Source organism: Vulpes vulpes, chromosome 3 (assembly GCF_048418805.1).
Source record: "Vulpes vulpes isolate BD-2025 chromosome 3, VulVul3, whole genome shotgun sequence".
NCBI lineage: Eukaryota > Metazoa > Chordata > Mammalia > Carnivora > Canidae > Vulpes > Vulpes vulpes.
The window spans coordinates 83,542,243-83,557,278 of NC_132782.1; the positions used below are offsets into that span (position 1 = coordinate 83,542,243).

The 15,036-nt window shown below is 56.4% G+C and overlaps 1 protein-coding gene across 7 annotated transcripts; it reads left to right on the top strand.

The window, feature by feature from the left end:
- Window positions 1-54: 54 nt before the first annotated feature.
- On the top strand, window positions 55-14,969 carry GIGYF1 (GRB10 interacting GYF protein 1). Of its 7 annotated transcripts, none has more exons than XM_072752986.1 (29): window positions 55-233; window positions 3,233-3,359; window positions 4,361-4,647; window positions 5,375-5,526; window positions 5,606-5,666; window positions 5,769-5,879; window positions 5,980-6,109; window positions 6,217-6,312; window positions 6,473-6,584; window positions 6,700-6,808; window positions 7,167-7,207; window positions 7,432-7,602; window positions 7,837-8,090; window positions 8,223-8,331; window positions 8,769-8,906; window positions 9,093-9,190; window positions 9,400-9,571; window positions 9,694-9,860; window positions 9,983-10,083; window positions 10,170-10,286; window positions 10,374-10,474; window positions 10,636-10,718; window positions 10,826-10,972; window positions 11,060-11,284; window positions 11,552-11,736; window positions 11,842-12,002; window positions 12,095-12,258; window positions 12,347-12,476; window positions 12,570-14,969. In XM_072752986.1, the coding sequence occupies exons 6-29, from the start codon at window positions 5,845-5,847 to the stop codon at window positions 12,620-12,622; spliced, it is 3,099 nt and encodes a 1,032-aa protein (XP_072609087.1). In that variant the 5' UTR covers window positions 55-233; window positions 3,233-3,359; window positions 4,361-4,647; window positions 5,375-5,526; window positions 5,606-5,666; window positions 5,769-5,844; the 3' UTR covers window positions 12,623-14,969. The 7 variants fall into 7 exon arrangements, with proteins under 7 accessions (XP_072609087.1, XP_072609085.1, XP_072609083.1 ...); XM_072752984.1 differs by having other exon boundaries at window positions 4,423-4,647; window positions 11,549-11,736; XM_072752983.1 differs by having other exon boundaries at window positions 59-233; window positions 11,549-11,736.
- The last annotated feature ends 67 nt before the right edge of the window (window positions 14,970-15,036 follow it).

The window sequence follows — 15,036 nt, forward strand, 5'->3', positions numbered from 1 at the left end:
GGCAGCGGAGGGGGCGGCCCCGCGGCCCCGCGTCCGCGTCACGTGGTGCGAGGCGGGCAGCCATCTTGCTACAAACACAAACAGAGAGGAGCGGCCGCCGCGGGAGCGCCAGCGCCCCCTCCCCCGCCGCCGCCGTCGTCGTCGCCGCCGCCGCCGCCGCCGCCGCCGCCCCCTGGCCCGCCGCGCGCCGCCAACGCCCCGGGACCGGAGCCTCGCGCCGCCCGCCCGCCGCGGTAAGCGCTTGGCGGCCCCGCGGACCCCGGCCCGCCGCCGGGCCCGGGGCAGGCCCGCCCCCGACGCTGAGGCGGCCGCGCCGAGCCTGCGAGAGCCAGAGCGAGCGCGCGGGCCGCCAGCACGGACCCTCCCGCCTCTCTGCCCAGGCCGCTGCCGCCGTCGCCGCCCGGTGCGTCCGCCCTCCCGCCGGCCCCTCCTCGGCGCGGCCCCGAGAGAGGACGGCCCCCTCCCGGGGGCGGCCGCCCTCGCCCCTCGTCTCGCGCACCTGGCGCCCCCTCCCTGAAGGGCACGCCGTCCTCCCGGGCGGCCCGCCTCCTTCCCACCCCCGCGCTCCTAACGGTCGTCCTCTGGCACCTCGGCAGCCCTGCCCGGCCCCTTCCCGTCCACCCGCATCCTCCGCCAGGCCTGCCCCCGGCCCCCCGGCCCCCCGACCCTAGTGCCCGGCGCTCCCCGGAGACTTCCCCCAACGAGCCTCCGGGCTTTGACCGGAATTAGCTGGGCCCTGCGGGTCTTAAAGTCCAGGCGTTCCATGACTTTGGCCAACGTGGAAGCTTTTCTTAACCGAAGCACCTTCGCTGGGTCTTCACCTAAATTTCCTTTCAGCGGGCGACATTAATGCTTGGTCATTGGGGTCTCCTTCCTCCCTGTTGCCCGTCCGTTTCTAACAGCTTAGTCTCCTGGCTACGGTCCCTCACACTTTGCCTTCTTTTCTTCCCCCCCCGAGTTAACTTGAAAAAGACCCTCTTTCTTACCCAGTCGTTAGAATTCCTAGTAAGCTTCCCGGTCTGGTCTTTCATTGGGCCCCAGCCCTGGGAGATGCTAAGTCAGTTGTCCGCCGGATCTTTCCTCCACGCACCCCAGTCTGTCTGTCTGTCTGTCTCTCTCTCTCTCTCTCTTTCTCTCGTTTCGTCTTGCTGCTTACCCCAAACTCAGCCTGCACGCCACTTCTCCACTGTCCCTTGGAGCTGACATGCCAGTGGCACCTTGGCTCCCCGCCCATGGTCTCTGCATGTGAAGCCCCTTGGATACCAACAGGCTGATCCCCTTTGCCATTCATGATGGGGAGTTTGCTGTCAGGATCCTTCATCTGTAGTCTTCCCCGTGAAGTGCCAGGCCACCCACCCCTCACTCAGCTCCAGTTTTATTTCCTAGTTGTAGACCTGTGTAATTGGGAAGGGATGAGACAGATGTGGACTTTGCATTGCTGCTGGGGCCTGGGGAGCAGGGACCTAAACGGTCCCATATGGTGATTACAGTCAAGTGAGTTCTGTTTGTAGATCTCTGGCCTGGCTTTCTGTAGCCAGTGGACAAATTAGTGTTGTGGTTTGAGGACTTCAAGGACCCCAGTTTGCCCTTGTTTGTGGTTGGGTTAGAGATAGAAAAAGCTGCTGCACTTGAGAACAGAGAAAGGGAGAAGAGGTTGCTACGTGAGGGATTTTAAAAATTCTAAGGAGAAATTTTAAATGGCTTAAAACTTACCAAGTATTTAGGGTGGCTCTTGCTGCTTGTGCATCCCTTCTCCAGTCTCTAATAGTGTGTCAGGAACATGGGGTCCCCTCTGGGGGCAGCTGCATCCTCCCTTGTTTTCCCTGGCTGGGTCCCAAGACTGGGCAAGTGGGCAGAAGGGATCAAATGAGGTAAAGTGTGAAAACACTTTGAGAACTTAACCAGTAAACATGCCAAGGACATTATCACGATGGCTCAGAGAGGCAGGGGGAACATGGTCTTGCACCCCTTCCTGAGCCTCAGAATTATCCTACCATGCATTGAGGATCTTTCCATCCAGAGAAAGGGCGGAGTCACCTCCCAACAGGCTTGGGGCTGGGTGGTTGCTGGTTGCTCAGATGTTGGGGAATTTGGGACTCCACTTCTGTTAATAGTGGTACCTTTCTGTGCCAAGGCACATTGCTCTGGAATAGGGCTAATTTTAGGGGTTATGGAATGAGGAAATAATGTTAACTTAGTGTGTACTAGGATTGCATATTCTTTGGATATTTTTCTTCTGAGTTCTGAACCCCAGAGAACAGGCTTCGCTCCTGTTCCTGCAAGCCTGTAGTGAGCATCCTGGGCAGTGCGTGTCCTCTCCCCTCAACTCCAGCAGGGGGCAGCCTTTTAGTAGCAATAATTCCAGTGCCAGGGGAGGGAGGGTATGTTAAGGCCTGAGAAAGAAGACCCGGCCGACAGGGGCCTAGGGAGACAGTTAGGAGATGAGGCAAACAGATGCTGAAGGTAGGGCCATGGGGTGGCAGATAAGCTGGAGGAATAAGCCTGTGAGGAGAGCCTTAAGATTAAGAAGCCAGGAAAGAGTGCTGTCCGCAGTCCTGTCTGCTCTGCTCCCTGTCCTGGTTCTTTGCTACTGGAAAGGGACCCAAACTTTGAGAGTTTGTGATACAGAAACTTAGCAGAATTTTTTGAATCTCTTCTTAAGGATTTCCCTCCTGGCAGGAGTTCAGATTTCTCTCATGGGACAGTACAAATAGGAAACAATTTCCTTGCTTGCTCACCGGAGGGGAGACTGAATTGGAATAAACTTGGTTTCTTTTGTCTTCGTTCTTCCCCATAAACAGAATAGGCTTTATCAGCACCCATGATACGAAGGAAGGGTCCTCAACCATGGCAGTGTTGATTCCTTGTTGTGGGTGGGGGGCGGTGGGAGGCTGCCCTTCATGTTGTAGAGTGTGTAGCAGCGTCTCTGTTAGACACCAGTAGTGCCCTTCAGTCATGCCAACCAAAACCATCTGCAGATATTGCCACATGTCTCTTGGGGAGCACAGCCCCCCCTTTAATTGAAAACCATTAACTTGGAGGAAACATGGAGAAGACTCACGGGTGTGGAGGGTGGGCACCATGGGGCAGTGTGTGTGCTGTTGGGTGGCACTTCCTGCAGTGTAGGGAATGGCCGGTGGCCACCAGCTGCTGGGACCAGGTCCTCCTGTGACTTTTTTCCAGCTGCTTCTATGCTTCCTCTGCCCTGACTACCTTTCCCTTGCTTCTACAGTTGCTCTGCTTCTCACACTGGGAGCCACTCCTCAGTTTGCTCCTTACAACCAGGACACAGAGGTGAAAGCCAGGAGCAGAGAGCATCAAGGAGAGCCACCTTTGCCACTCCCTGGAAGGGAGGGAGGGTGAGTGGTCTTCTGCCTTCCACACCCAGAGGGCTTTTCTGTCCCCCATTTCCCCAAGATGGGGCTTCTGGAATGAACTTCAGGAAGCTTAGAACAGTCTTTCCTGAGGTTGGTTTGAAGGAATGTGAAATGTTTTCGTTGGAGTGAGGAAGACTTAGGTATGCAGTAGCTATTTCTAAATGTCTTTCTTTCCCCTAGACTTTTTTTTTTTTTTTTAAGATTTTTATTTATTTATTCATGAGACACACAGAGAGGCAGAGACATAAGTAGAGAGAGAAACGGGCTCCCTATGGGGAGCCCAATGTGGAACTCCATCCCGGAACCAGGGGATCACAGCCTGAGCCCAAGGCAGACACTCAACCACTGAGCTACCCAGGAGCCCCCCCTTTTTTCAAATGATAGTAATATGTACCATTTATCCATTTCTGAGAGTCTAATTTTGTGAGGTTAAGGATGTTCATATTGTACAACCTTAACCCCATCCATCTCCAGAACTTTTAGATTTGCCCCATTTGAGCTGAAGCTCAGTACCCATTGAGTACTCTCCTCTCCCCCCAGCCCTAGCACCCATTGTTCTACTCTCTATGTTTCTAAAATTGACTCTTCTAGGAATTTCAGGTAAGAGGAATCCTACTGTATTCTTCCTTTGTGACCGGGTTGTTTCATTTCACATACCATCTTCAAGTTGATTCACTGGCCATATTAAGTAGGGGTTGTAGTGTGGGAAGAATGAACCTACTCTGTTGTCCTGGGAGGCTTGTTTGAATCCAGTGAAAGGGAGAGCTTTTCAATAGATGTATCTCCTGATGGCTATGTGTGCCATGACATGTTCCATCACCAGAAATGTCCAGTTGGGGCTGTTGTAGGAGAGATGCTCATGCCAGGGGTGGTCCACCCCGCTTTAAATGATCTCCAAAGCTGCATTTCCTGGTAGGATGCTGGTATCCTGAAACTGGGTCCCATCTTTGTCATAGCATTTTATTTCATTTTCCCATGCGCAGCTGTAGTGAGAACTACTCTCCCGTGGCCCTTCTGGTGGAAACTCCTCCTCCTTTCTTGCCAGAGCTGTGGAGTCTTGGACTTGATGGAAACTGTGGAGGTACTCGGGTCCAGCTTCCCCACCAGCCAGTGAGGGAAGCCCCTGTGCAGCTCCCTGAAACCTTGCCCATCTGTCCTCGCTTGGAACCGCCAGGGATGAGCTGCCTCCAGAGAGTCTCTTCTGCTGTTCCTTAGAGGGACAGGTCACTGCCACTGCCACTGCTTCTATCAACCTCATTTCTACTTTATGGTGAGGGGAGCTCTTCCCTAGTTTATAGCATAATAACGTTCCTTTCTTGATTTTTAGTAGTCTTTCTGATCCATGGAAAGGGTCTGGGTGTTGATTATTGTTGGGTAAACCAGCCCCAGGGTGCACTGACTAGACTTAACCTGCTTGCAGCCTTCCGTGTGCCCTCTCTTTTTGCCTGGAATAGGGCCTCCCCACCGCCATTCTCCTTCTGACTCCCCCACCCCCAAATTGAATCCCTGGATTCTAGCCACCAAACAGGCAGCCCTGAGTTTTTTCAGGAGGGAAATAATTTTCCTCCAAGATTTTGTAATTCTTTTCATACCTGATGTTTTCTGTCTTTAGAATATCTGTGGCTTCAGTCGGTTTTTTGTTTGCTTGTCTTATTTGTGTTTTACCTTTGTCCTGAGCATTCCCACATACCTCAGCCAGCCCTTTACCAAATGCTGCACCACACTGGGAGGGCACTGAGGTCTGGAGAGGTCCTTGGCATTCTCTGCCACGCTGCCAGTGCCTTACTCAGCTGGGCTGAGGGAATTAAACTACTCTTGAGGCCTACCGTAGGGGACAGAGATGAGGAGCTGGGGTTGTGGTTCCCCTGCCTGGATAACTAGAAGCTTCCAGCAGCTATGCATCTCCCTGTTATGCAGGCCATAGGAGGGCCAGAAGTAGGAAAGCCCATCTGGCCCATTGGTTTAACCCCAGTTTTGTTTCTGTGCCTCTTGGTAAGGATCTTTCCCCGAAGTGAAGCTCCCTTCTCAGGCACCACTGCAGTCAGATCATCATCCTGCTGCTTGGGGACCTTGGTTCATTCCAGCACAGGCCCTTTCCTGAAGAGAGCCCAGTTCCATCCCTACCTGCTTCCTGGGGCAAGGCTGCCAAGTGAGTCTAGGGTGGAGGGAGGTACCCCCTGCTGAAGCTGGAAGGGGCTCTAGCTGCCCTGTTTCCTCCCCTCCCTCAGATCTTCCTCATTGTGACAGTTCGCTTAACTCATGGTGTGAGTGGCACGTGGCTTGGCTTAGGTGAGTCCTTTTAGAGTTCGTTAGGTGGGAATCTATACTTTAATCTCTTGTGGTTCTCCGGGTGTGCTGTCTCCAAGGCCTAGTGTTCCTGCTTCTCCACAGGTTTTTGGAGAGTGAACATCAGGTCCCCCCTCCTCCCTTCAGCCCCACTGACCTCGAGGACACACCCAGCTCCATAATGGCAGCAGAGACCCTCAATTTTGGGCCTGAGTGGTGAGTTAGACATGCTGTGGATGGCTTGGAGAAGCCAAAAAGAATAGAATTGCTCAGACTCCAGTCTCTTTTTTTTTCTTTCCCTGTGTCCCTTTTGTAGGTTGAGGGCCCTTTCCAGTGGTGGCAGTGTGGCCTCCCCACCCCCATCCCCTGCCATGCCCAAATATAAGCTGGCTGACTATCGCTATGGGCGAGAAGAGATGTTGGCTCTCTATGTCAAGGAGGACAAGGTAAGGGTAGGCAGGTGTAGGGTATGTGACCCGGTTGCCTGTAGGGTCTCAGCCAGTGGAGAGGGTCCAGGAGCATGAGATCTTGGCTCTCCTGCCCCAATTGACAGGTGCCTGATGAGCTGCAGGACAAGGAGTTTGCTGCGGTGCTACAGGAGGAGCCACTGCAGCCTCTGGCTCTGGAGCCTCTGACTGAGGAGGAGCAGGTGGGGCTGGGCCGGGGCAGTGCAGGGTGGGGCGCTGGGTCTTCACCTGGGAGAGAGGGGCTGAACCTGGGAAGACAGGTGGTGGAGGTTGTGGTTCTAGGCAGGGGTGAGGAGGGGTGGGTGCCTGGGTCCTCACTCCCACCCCTGGCTCCCTCCTCAGAGAAACTTCTCCCTGTCAGTGAACAGTGTGGCTGTGCTGAGGCTGATGGGGAAAGGGGCTGGCCCCCCCCTAGGTGGCACCTCCCGTGGCAGGGGCAGCACTCGGAGCCGAGGTAGAGAGGGTGATGGTGTGTTATAGGGGTGGGCTGGGGGGCGCGAGGCTATGGTTTTGAGGGTGCAAAGAGATGGTTAAGCAGGTTTCCCATGTGTATCTTGTCCTTTCTCTAGGCCGAGGCCGTGGTGATAGTTGCTTTTACCAAAGAAGCATTGAAGAAGGCGATGGGGCCTTTGGCCGAAACCCTCGGGAGATTCAGCGTAGCCAGAGTTGGGATGACAGGTGCTGGCAGCATAGTGGCAGAGCAGAGAAGTCTGTGGCTTAGTCCTTGGAGGGGGGCTTGGGTCTTTGTCATTAGAGGACAATAGGAGACCCACCAGATGAGCCCTGGTCACAGATTTTCCTCTTTGCCCTGTGACTCCCTGTGGCCCTCTCCTTTTTTTTTTTTTCCTGAATCTCTTAGTATTTACTCTGCGACCTTCATTTCTACATGCCCCCCTGGGCTCCGTCCCAAGCCTGACTTTTCCCTAAAACCTCCCCCTTACCCCCCTTCTCAGGGCAGAATGGACAAGGTGTTCAGAGATGCCACAGGTTGGGGGAGGGAATCTGTTCTCCTTTGAAATACCTTTTCCTTCTGCAGAGGCGAGAGAAGGTTCGAGAAGTCAGCCAGGAGGGACGGAGGTACGGAGTGTAGCAATGACCAGGTCCTGAGGGTCATTGGGGTGAGGCGGCGGGGGGAAGGGGGACTAAATGGGTGATGCTGTTAGGGGAGTGTTTTCATGAGGGAGGTGTTGGTGGGGACAGGAGGGCCCAGAGCTGGTCTCTTTTACTGCAAGGTCTATAGTAAGAGTCTTCCAGGGACTGTGGCTGCTGTTCTTCTCACTCTATCTTCCCCCACCCTCAAGCACGATCCGGGTTTGAGGAGGGAGGGGCTGGCCCAAGGAAGGAACATGCCCGCTCAGATAGCGAGAACTGGCGTTCTCTCCGAGAGGAGCAAGAAGAAGAGGAGGAGGGCAGTTGGAGACTTGGGGCAGGACCCCGGCGAGATGGCGACCGCTGGCGCTCAGCCAGCCCCGGTGAGGTTGGGGCCGGATGGGTGTTGTGGAGGGCAGTGGGTGGCAGGAACTTCCTGTGAGGGTGGGCACCCATGGCTGGGTAGAGAAAACAGCTTTCTGGAGTGGAGTGGGTGGGAGGGCAGGCCTGGAAATGCCATGGTTCCCCAAGTGGGGGGAAGTCCTAATGGGCAGCAGAAGGGTCAAGGCTGGCTTGACTGGGACACTGACTTCCCTTCTCTGACTTTTCCTGCCCAGATGGCGGCCCCCGCTCTGCTGGTTGGCGGGAACATGGGGACCGGCGTCGCAAGTTTGAATTTGATTTGCGAGGGGATCGAGGAGGGTGTGGTGAAGAGGAAGGGCGGGGTGGGGGAGGCAGCTCTCACCTCCGGAGGTGCCGAGGGCCTGACGGCTTTGAGGAAGACAAGGATGGGCTCCCAGAGTGGTGCCTGGATGATGAGGATGAAGAGATGGGCACTTTTGATGCCTCTGGGGCCTTCTTGCCTCTCAAGGTATGGGAGGAAGCGGGGAGGCGGCAGGTCTACACTAGAGGGTGGTGGGACCTATCCTGCAGGGGGCACCTCTTGTTCATACCCATTCATCCTCTGCCCTTTGTCCCCACTGTGTCCCTTAACCCCCTGCAGAAAGGTCCCAAGGAGCCTATTCCTGAGGAGCAGGAGCTCGACTTCCAGGGCCTGGAGGAAGAAGAGGAAGAGCCTTCTGAAGGGCTAGATGAGGGGGCTCCTGAAGCAGGTGAGCCTGTAGGATGGGGCGGGGAGGAAGGAGAGTGCCTTGAGCCAGGCCAGGCAGGCAGAGGGGCCCTCACCAGGTTATGCACCCGTTTTTAGGAGAAGGTGATTTAGGAGAAGAGCCCGTGTTGCCAGGTGTGGGGAGGAATGCAGCAGGGCTGTGTCTGAGAAGGCAGTGTGTCAGTTCAAACTAAGGCATGATCAAGATGATCTGTGCAAACCAAGAATGCAGTGTTAAGTCTGTGGTATTGTGTTTATGCTGTGGGCAGGGCAGTGTTGTGAGGTGGGGTTTGTGGTGCTGATTTTTTGGAGTTGACCAAAGTTACCTGGGTGCATTCAGTGCCCAGAGGCCTAGGTTCTGGCCACAAGTGGGGGATTTCTGCCAAATAATTTTTAAGGCCTCTCAGGTTTTGAATTCTGATAATTACCCATTTCTTTCAGGAGGGAAGGAACTGACCCCACTGCCCTCTCAGGAGGAGAAGTCCAGCTCCCCATCCCCACTGCCCACCTTGGGCCCACTCTGGGGAGCTAATGGGGAAGGTGATGACCCTGCAGACAAGGACCTGCCAGCCACTGAAGGTAGTTGGGGGGAGGAGAGGTGGGCATGGGGGGTGCTCCCCTTTCTTGCAGGAGGGAGGTACCCAAAGAATCTTGGAGGCAGGGTAGAACTAGAGCCTATTTTTCTGGAATGAGTGTGGACAGGGGAGTGTCTCATTCTCTTCTCTGTCCCCTCCCCCCCATTTCATTTCTTTTCTTTGCTTCTAGATGATATGAGGGGAGTGCCTCTGAGTCCTGGTGTGGGCTCACCGTCTGGCCCACCTGGAGATCTGGAGGACGATGAAGGCCTGAAGCACCTGCAGCAGGTGTGAGGGACCTCAGAAGGCTCTAGGGATCCAGCCCTTTGGGGAATAGAGAGTCATTATTCATCTGTCCCTGCCCAGTTCCTTGCTTCCCCGTCTGTTCTTCTGCATTGTGACCTGATCTCCTGACCGCACTCCGACCTTAGCCCCAGCCCATCCTGATATTGCCATGATTATGCAATTAAGCCTTCCCTCTCTCTCTGGTCTCCCAGGAGGCAGAGAAGCTGGTGGCCTCGCTGCAGGATAGCTCCCTGGAGGAGGAGCAGTTCACGGCCGCCATGCAGGCCCAGGGCCTGCGCCACTCAGCAGCTGCCACTGCCCTCCCCCTTAGCCACGGTGCAGCCCGGAAGTGGTTCTACAAGGACCCTCAGGGCGAGATCCAAGGTACCTGTGGGGAGTGTGGGGACCGTGCAGGAGGGGCTGCTGGAGCCGAGGGGACAACACCATTCTCATCCAGGGCTTCTCTGGCATAGCTTTTAACTGAGGTCCCCCTTTTCTTGGTCCAGGTCCCTTCACAACACAGGAGATGGCAGAGTGGTTCCAGGCAGGCTATTTCTCTATGGCACTGCTTGTGAAGCGGGGCTGTGATGAGGGCTTCCAGCCACTGGGTGAGGTGATCAAGATGTGGGGTCGTGTGCCCTTTGCCCCAGGACCCTCACCCCCCCCACTGTTGGTAAGCACATCTGCCTTGGTGAGGAGTGGGGAGGGGAAATGGGAGCTGAATGGGTGGATTGTAGTGGCAGGTGCAGAGTGAGACAAGGTCAGAGCCACAGGAGTGATCTGGCTCTCCCTCAGGGCAACATGGACCAGGAGCGGCTGAAGAAGCAGCAGGAGCTGGCTGCGGCGGCCTTGTACCAGCAGCTGCAGCACCAGCAGTTTCTGCAGCTGGTTGGCAGGTATGGGGGTGCCTGGAAGGCCTTGGTGGTCAGGCTAGGCCCAGGCTACATGGCCTCTGCCCCAATACCTGTCTCTGTTCCTGCAGCCGGCAGCTCCCACAGTGCGCGCTCCGGGAGAAGGCAGCTCTGGGGGACCTGAGCCCGCCACAGCAACAGCAGCTCACTGCGTTCCTGCAGCAGCTCCAAGCTCTCAAACCTCCCAGGTCCGGGCCCGGTCTCTGGGCGGCAGGGTGGGGGTGCTGGACCCAAGAGAAACTCAGAGTTCTGAGAATTACTGCTTTGCTCAGCAGAGGTGGGGACCAGAACCTGCTCCCGACCATGAACCGGTCCTTGTCAGTGCCGGATTCAGGTCCCCTTTGGGACATACATACCTCAGCCTCATCACAGTCAGGTGTGTGGCCCACCTGCTCCCTGCCCCCGTGTTCTGAACCCCGATGACCCTGCCCACCAGCACCCCCCAAGGCCCCGGGTGAGTGGGGGGCTTTGTGTCTGTGGCTGCTCCAGCCCAGCATACCCTAAGCTTCCTCCTGCAGCTGCCTTTGCTTTCTGCAGGCGGTGAGGCCAGTCTTTGGGACATACCAATTAACTCTTCGACTCAGGGTCCAATTCTAGAACAACTCCAGTTGCAACACAAAGTGAGTAGGCTTCCTGGGGCTGGGCTTCTTGGGCAGTGAGGGCTGGGCTGAAGCAGGGAAGGCCAGGTGCCCCCAGGTCTGCCGTCTGAGCACATTGACTATGCCAGTTCCAAGAGCGCAGAGAAGTGGAGCTCAGGGCGAAGCGGGAAGAGGAGGAGCGCAAACGGCGGGAGGAGAAGCGGAGGCAGCAACAGCAGCAGCAGGAGGAGCAGAAGCGGCGGCAGGAGGAGGAGGAGCTATTCCGGCGCAAGCAGGTGTGTGCCTGTCTGCGTCTCCCCTCGCCCACCAGGCCTGGGCCCCAGGGTGAGGCCATGGGCCCTCACCATGTCACTTCGGTTCAGGTGCGGCAGCAGGAGCTCTTGCTGAAGCTGCTGCAGCAGCAGCAGGCAGCTACTGTCCAGGTGCCGCCGGCGCCCAGCTCCCCGCCCCCATTGTGGGCTGGCCTGGCCAAGCAGGGGCTCTCCATGAAGACGCTGCTGGAGCTGCAGTTGGAGGGCGAGCGGCAGCTGCACAAGCAGCCCTCACCCCGGGAGCCATCGCGGGCCCAGGCCCCCAACCACCGTGTGGTGAGCAGGCTGGCCCTTCCCCCACTGACTGGCATTTTTGAGTCAAGAATCCCTTCTAGTCAGTTCCTAGGATGACCTGGGGTGGGAGGAGTCGCTGAGCCCCGACTTTCCAGCCTGAGTGCTGGTCCATATCTGATTCTTAAGTGTTGCTTTTCTGGGTGGCCCTCATCTCACCCCACTTGGCTGCCTCCACAAGCCCCCCAACTTAGCTGTTTTGAACGTGTGTGTCTGTATTTGGGCCACTCTGATTTTTGCCATCTATAGCAGCTTGGGGGCCTGAGCTCGGCCCCCCTGAACCAGTGGGTATCTGAGGCCGGGCCGCTGTGGGGCGGGCCCGACAAGAGTGGGGGCGGCAGCAGCGGCCCGGGGCTCTGGGAGGACACCCTCAAGAGTGGCGGGAGCCTGGCCCGCAGCCTGGGCCTAAAGAACAGCCGGAGCAGCCCCTCTCTCAGGTGGGTGCCAGGCCCTGCAGGCTCCGTCCGGGCTCGGGCAGGGGTGGAAGGATATGACAGTCCTCAGCTGATCTCTTGCCTCTGATTGACCCCTGGCCCACTCAGTGACTCGTACAGCCACCTGTCAGGTCGGCCTGTGCGCAAAAAGACAGAGGAGGAAGAGAAGCTGCTGAAGCTGCTGCAGGGCATCCCCAGGCCCCAGGATGGCTTCACCCAGTGGTGTGAGCAGATGCTGCACACGCTGAGCACCACAGGCAGCCTGGATGGTACGGGCCACATACCCTGGAAGGCCGGGCGGGGCTGGGGCTTCCAGACCTGCATCAGGTGGGCCCTGACCAACACCTGCCCTGCCCTTTAGTGCCCATGGCTGTAGCGATCCTCAAGGAGGTAGAATCCCCCTACGATGTCCACGATTATATCCGTTCTTGCTTGGGGGACACGCTGGAAGCCAAAGAATTTGCCAAACAGTTCCTGGAACGGAGGGCCAAACAGAAAGCCAGCCAGCAACGGCAGCAGCAGCAGGTGAGGCTTCTGCCCGCTTGGCCCTCTGGTGGGTGGGGTGAGGCTGCTGGTACCCTGCTGACCCAGCCTCCCTCTCTGAGCCTCACAGGAGGCATGGCTGAGCAGTGGCTCCCTACAGACAGCCTTTCAGACCAACCACAGCACCAAACTCGGCCCTGGGGAGGGCAGCAAGGCCAAGAGGCGGGCGCTGATGCTGCACTCAGATCCTAGCATCTTGGGTGAGTTTGGGGTGTGGCCATGCAGGAGGTTTCTTACTCAGCAGGGGCCAGGAGCCTAGGGAGAGCTCAAACCCAGCTTCTCCCCGGCTTCAGGGTACTCCCTGCACGGACCTTCTGGTGAGATCGAGAGCGTGGATGACTACTGACCAGCCCATCCCACCAGCCTCTGGGCTGTAGGCCAGGGGCGGCAACAGCGGCTTGGACCCTTGGGTCCCCAGCCTGCAGGCTCCCCACCAGGAGCATAGGAGGAAGCAGGGGCAGGGTCCCCAGCACTTGTTACAAACCACACGATGCACCTTAACTCACCCACCACGAGGCACTTTACAGATTGGGGGGGAAGGGTTTTTTTTTTTTCCTTTGTTTTGTTTTTTTTCTTTTTTTAAAAAAACATTTTAAACAACCCTGAAGAAAATGTTAGGAGAGACAGAATTGTTAAAAGCTAGACTCTAAGCACCCCTTTCCCCTCTAGGGACAGTGAGGGTGACAATGGAAGGTCCACAGGTTTTTTTGGGGTTTTGGTTTTTGGGGGGTTTTTTGGTTGTTTTTTGTTTTTTTTTTTTTTTTAAGAAAAAAGAAAAAGAAAAAAAAAAGGTTAGTAGATTGAAAGAAAAAACACACTGTTATTTTGGGGCAGTGGGGACATAGGCCCCATGGACCTGTCCTGCCTGGTCCCCGAGGCTGCACTTACCCTCCCTGCCCCGCAAGGTGGGCCATTGGGGTAACTGGAAGCTGGGGTGCCAGCAGTTTGCACAGCGAGGCCCCCTCAGCCCCGCCAGCCGGACCCGCTGTGAACGGCTCCCTTTGTTGCTGTGACTGTGGCAGAGGTGTCCGAGGTAGGGGCCAAAGTAGCCCCTTGGCTTTGCTGCTTTGGGGGAAAGTTGCACAAATGGGCCAGGCTGCCTCAGCTCTCTAGGCTGCCATCCTGTGCTGGCTGATGGGGTAGAGGGGAAAGGGCCTGCCGGTGCCAACCTCATCTGGCTGTCAGGGTGGTAGAACTTTCGCTCTGGCCCTGGTGAGGGGCTTCCCCCACTGCTGCCATTTGGGGGGACGGCCTGTGTGTGAAGCTGAAAGCCTCAGCTCCCTGCCTTGCCACATGAATGTATTCTTTGGGCCACAAGCCCCTGCTGCGCCTTCTGCCTCAACCCTGCGCGAGGTGGGAGTGGAGCAGTTCCTCCAGGAGCTGGAGAGAGAGGCACCACTTCATGACTGTTTTCTCCTGTGAAAGGGGCAGAGGAGGGCCTAGGAGGCCAAGGGAGTGGGCAGCATGGGGCTTCAGGTTGGGGTATGGGGGCTGTTAGAAGGGAGTTCCCTGCCTGTAGCCAGCTGTGTGGGATGTGGACCACCCAGCTCTGCTCTGATCCCTCCATTGACCAAATGGGAGAGAAGCAAGTGGCCTCTCCCCTTTCTGCTCCCCTGATGCATTTTTAATGTTGGGTAAGGTGGGGGGGGGGTCAAGAATAGAAGTGTCGTCTCTCCTGGGTCAGGGGTAGGCTGCCTTCTGTTGCTCACCAACTTCTTATTCCCAATCACTTACCTGGGTTTGTCTCCATTTGTGTTTTCTTTTTTGTTTTGTTGTTTTTTAAACAGTTTGTTGTATCTTTTGGTTTCTCATCTAACTTCTCCCATCGACCTCATTGCTCAGAGCGCAGTATTAGGGCAGGATTCTGCCACTGCCTCCCCTCCATGAATGTATTTATCCTTCCTGCCCTGGGGAAATGGGGAGTGGCCCGTTTTCTTTCCCATCCAACCCCAGAGAGACCACATTTTTTTTGTTTGTTTTTTTCGTTTTGCACCAAAGTGGCAACTGGGTCAGTGTTGGGGGATAAAGCTGGCCTCGGGGGTGGAGGACACCCTCCACCTGCTTCTCCCTGGTTTCAACAGTGTTAGTGTCCGTGAAAAGACAATATTCTCTCTAAAGCAATAAGGGGGTGATGGGCCAGGGGGAAATGTCTTGCTGCTGCTGGCCCCCCAGGTCCCCCCTTCCTCACGCCAGTATTTGGCGGCAGTAGAGGTGTGGGGGGGGATACTGTTGTGACTGAATGTAACCGCCCCCACCCCCACCCCTGCCGCAGCCAATGCAGGGGAGGGGGGGTGACACTCTTCCCTGTCTCTTCCTTCCCCTTCCCCCCCAGCTAAAGAGACTTTGAATTTAGGGGGCCCTTGAGCCTGGAGAGGCCTTAACCCTGTGAGGAAGTGTAGGGGGAGCCCTCTCCCACCCCCATCCCCTTCTGAGAGTGGTCAATGTTTACAAGCCCCTGAGCCCCCGGGGCCCAGGGACTCCACCCCCATTGCTGTCCTTTCCCACCCGTCTTCCTGGGCCCCAGCTGCTCTCCCACCCTTCCTGGGTTGGGGTGGGTGCAGGGGCTGTTCTGTACTCCTTGTCTGCCTTGGACCCACAATCTCCCCTACTCCCACCCTATGTGACTCCCCTCTCTTCTACCTGCCCCTGTAAATATTCCCCTTCCCTCAATAAAACTTGGTGTGTGTTCTCCCCTTCTGCTTCTGTGTCTTTTCTTGGGGAAAAGGGTCTTTGGGGCTAAGCACGAGGAACTTAAAGAGC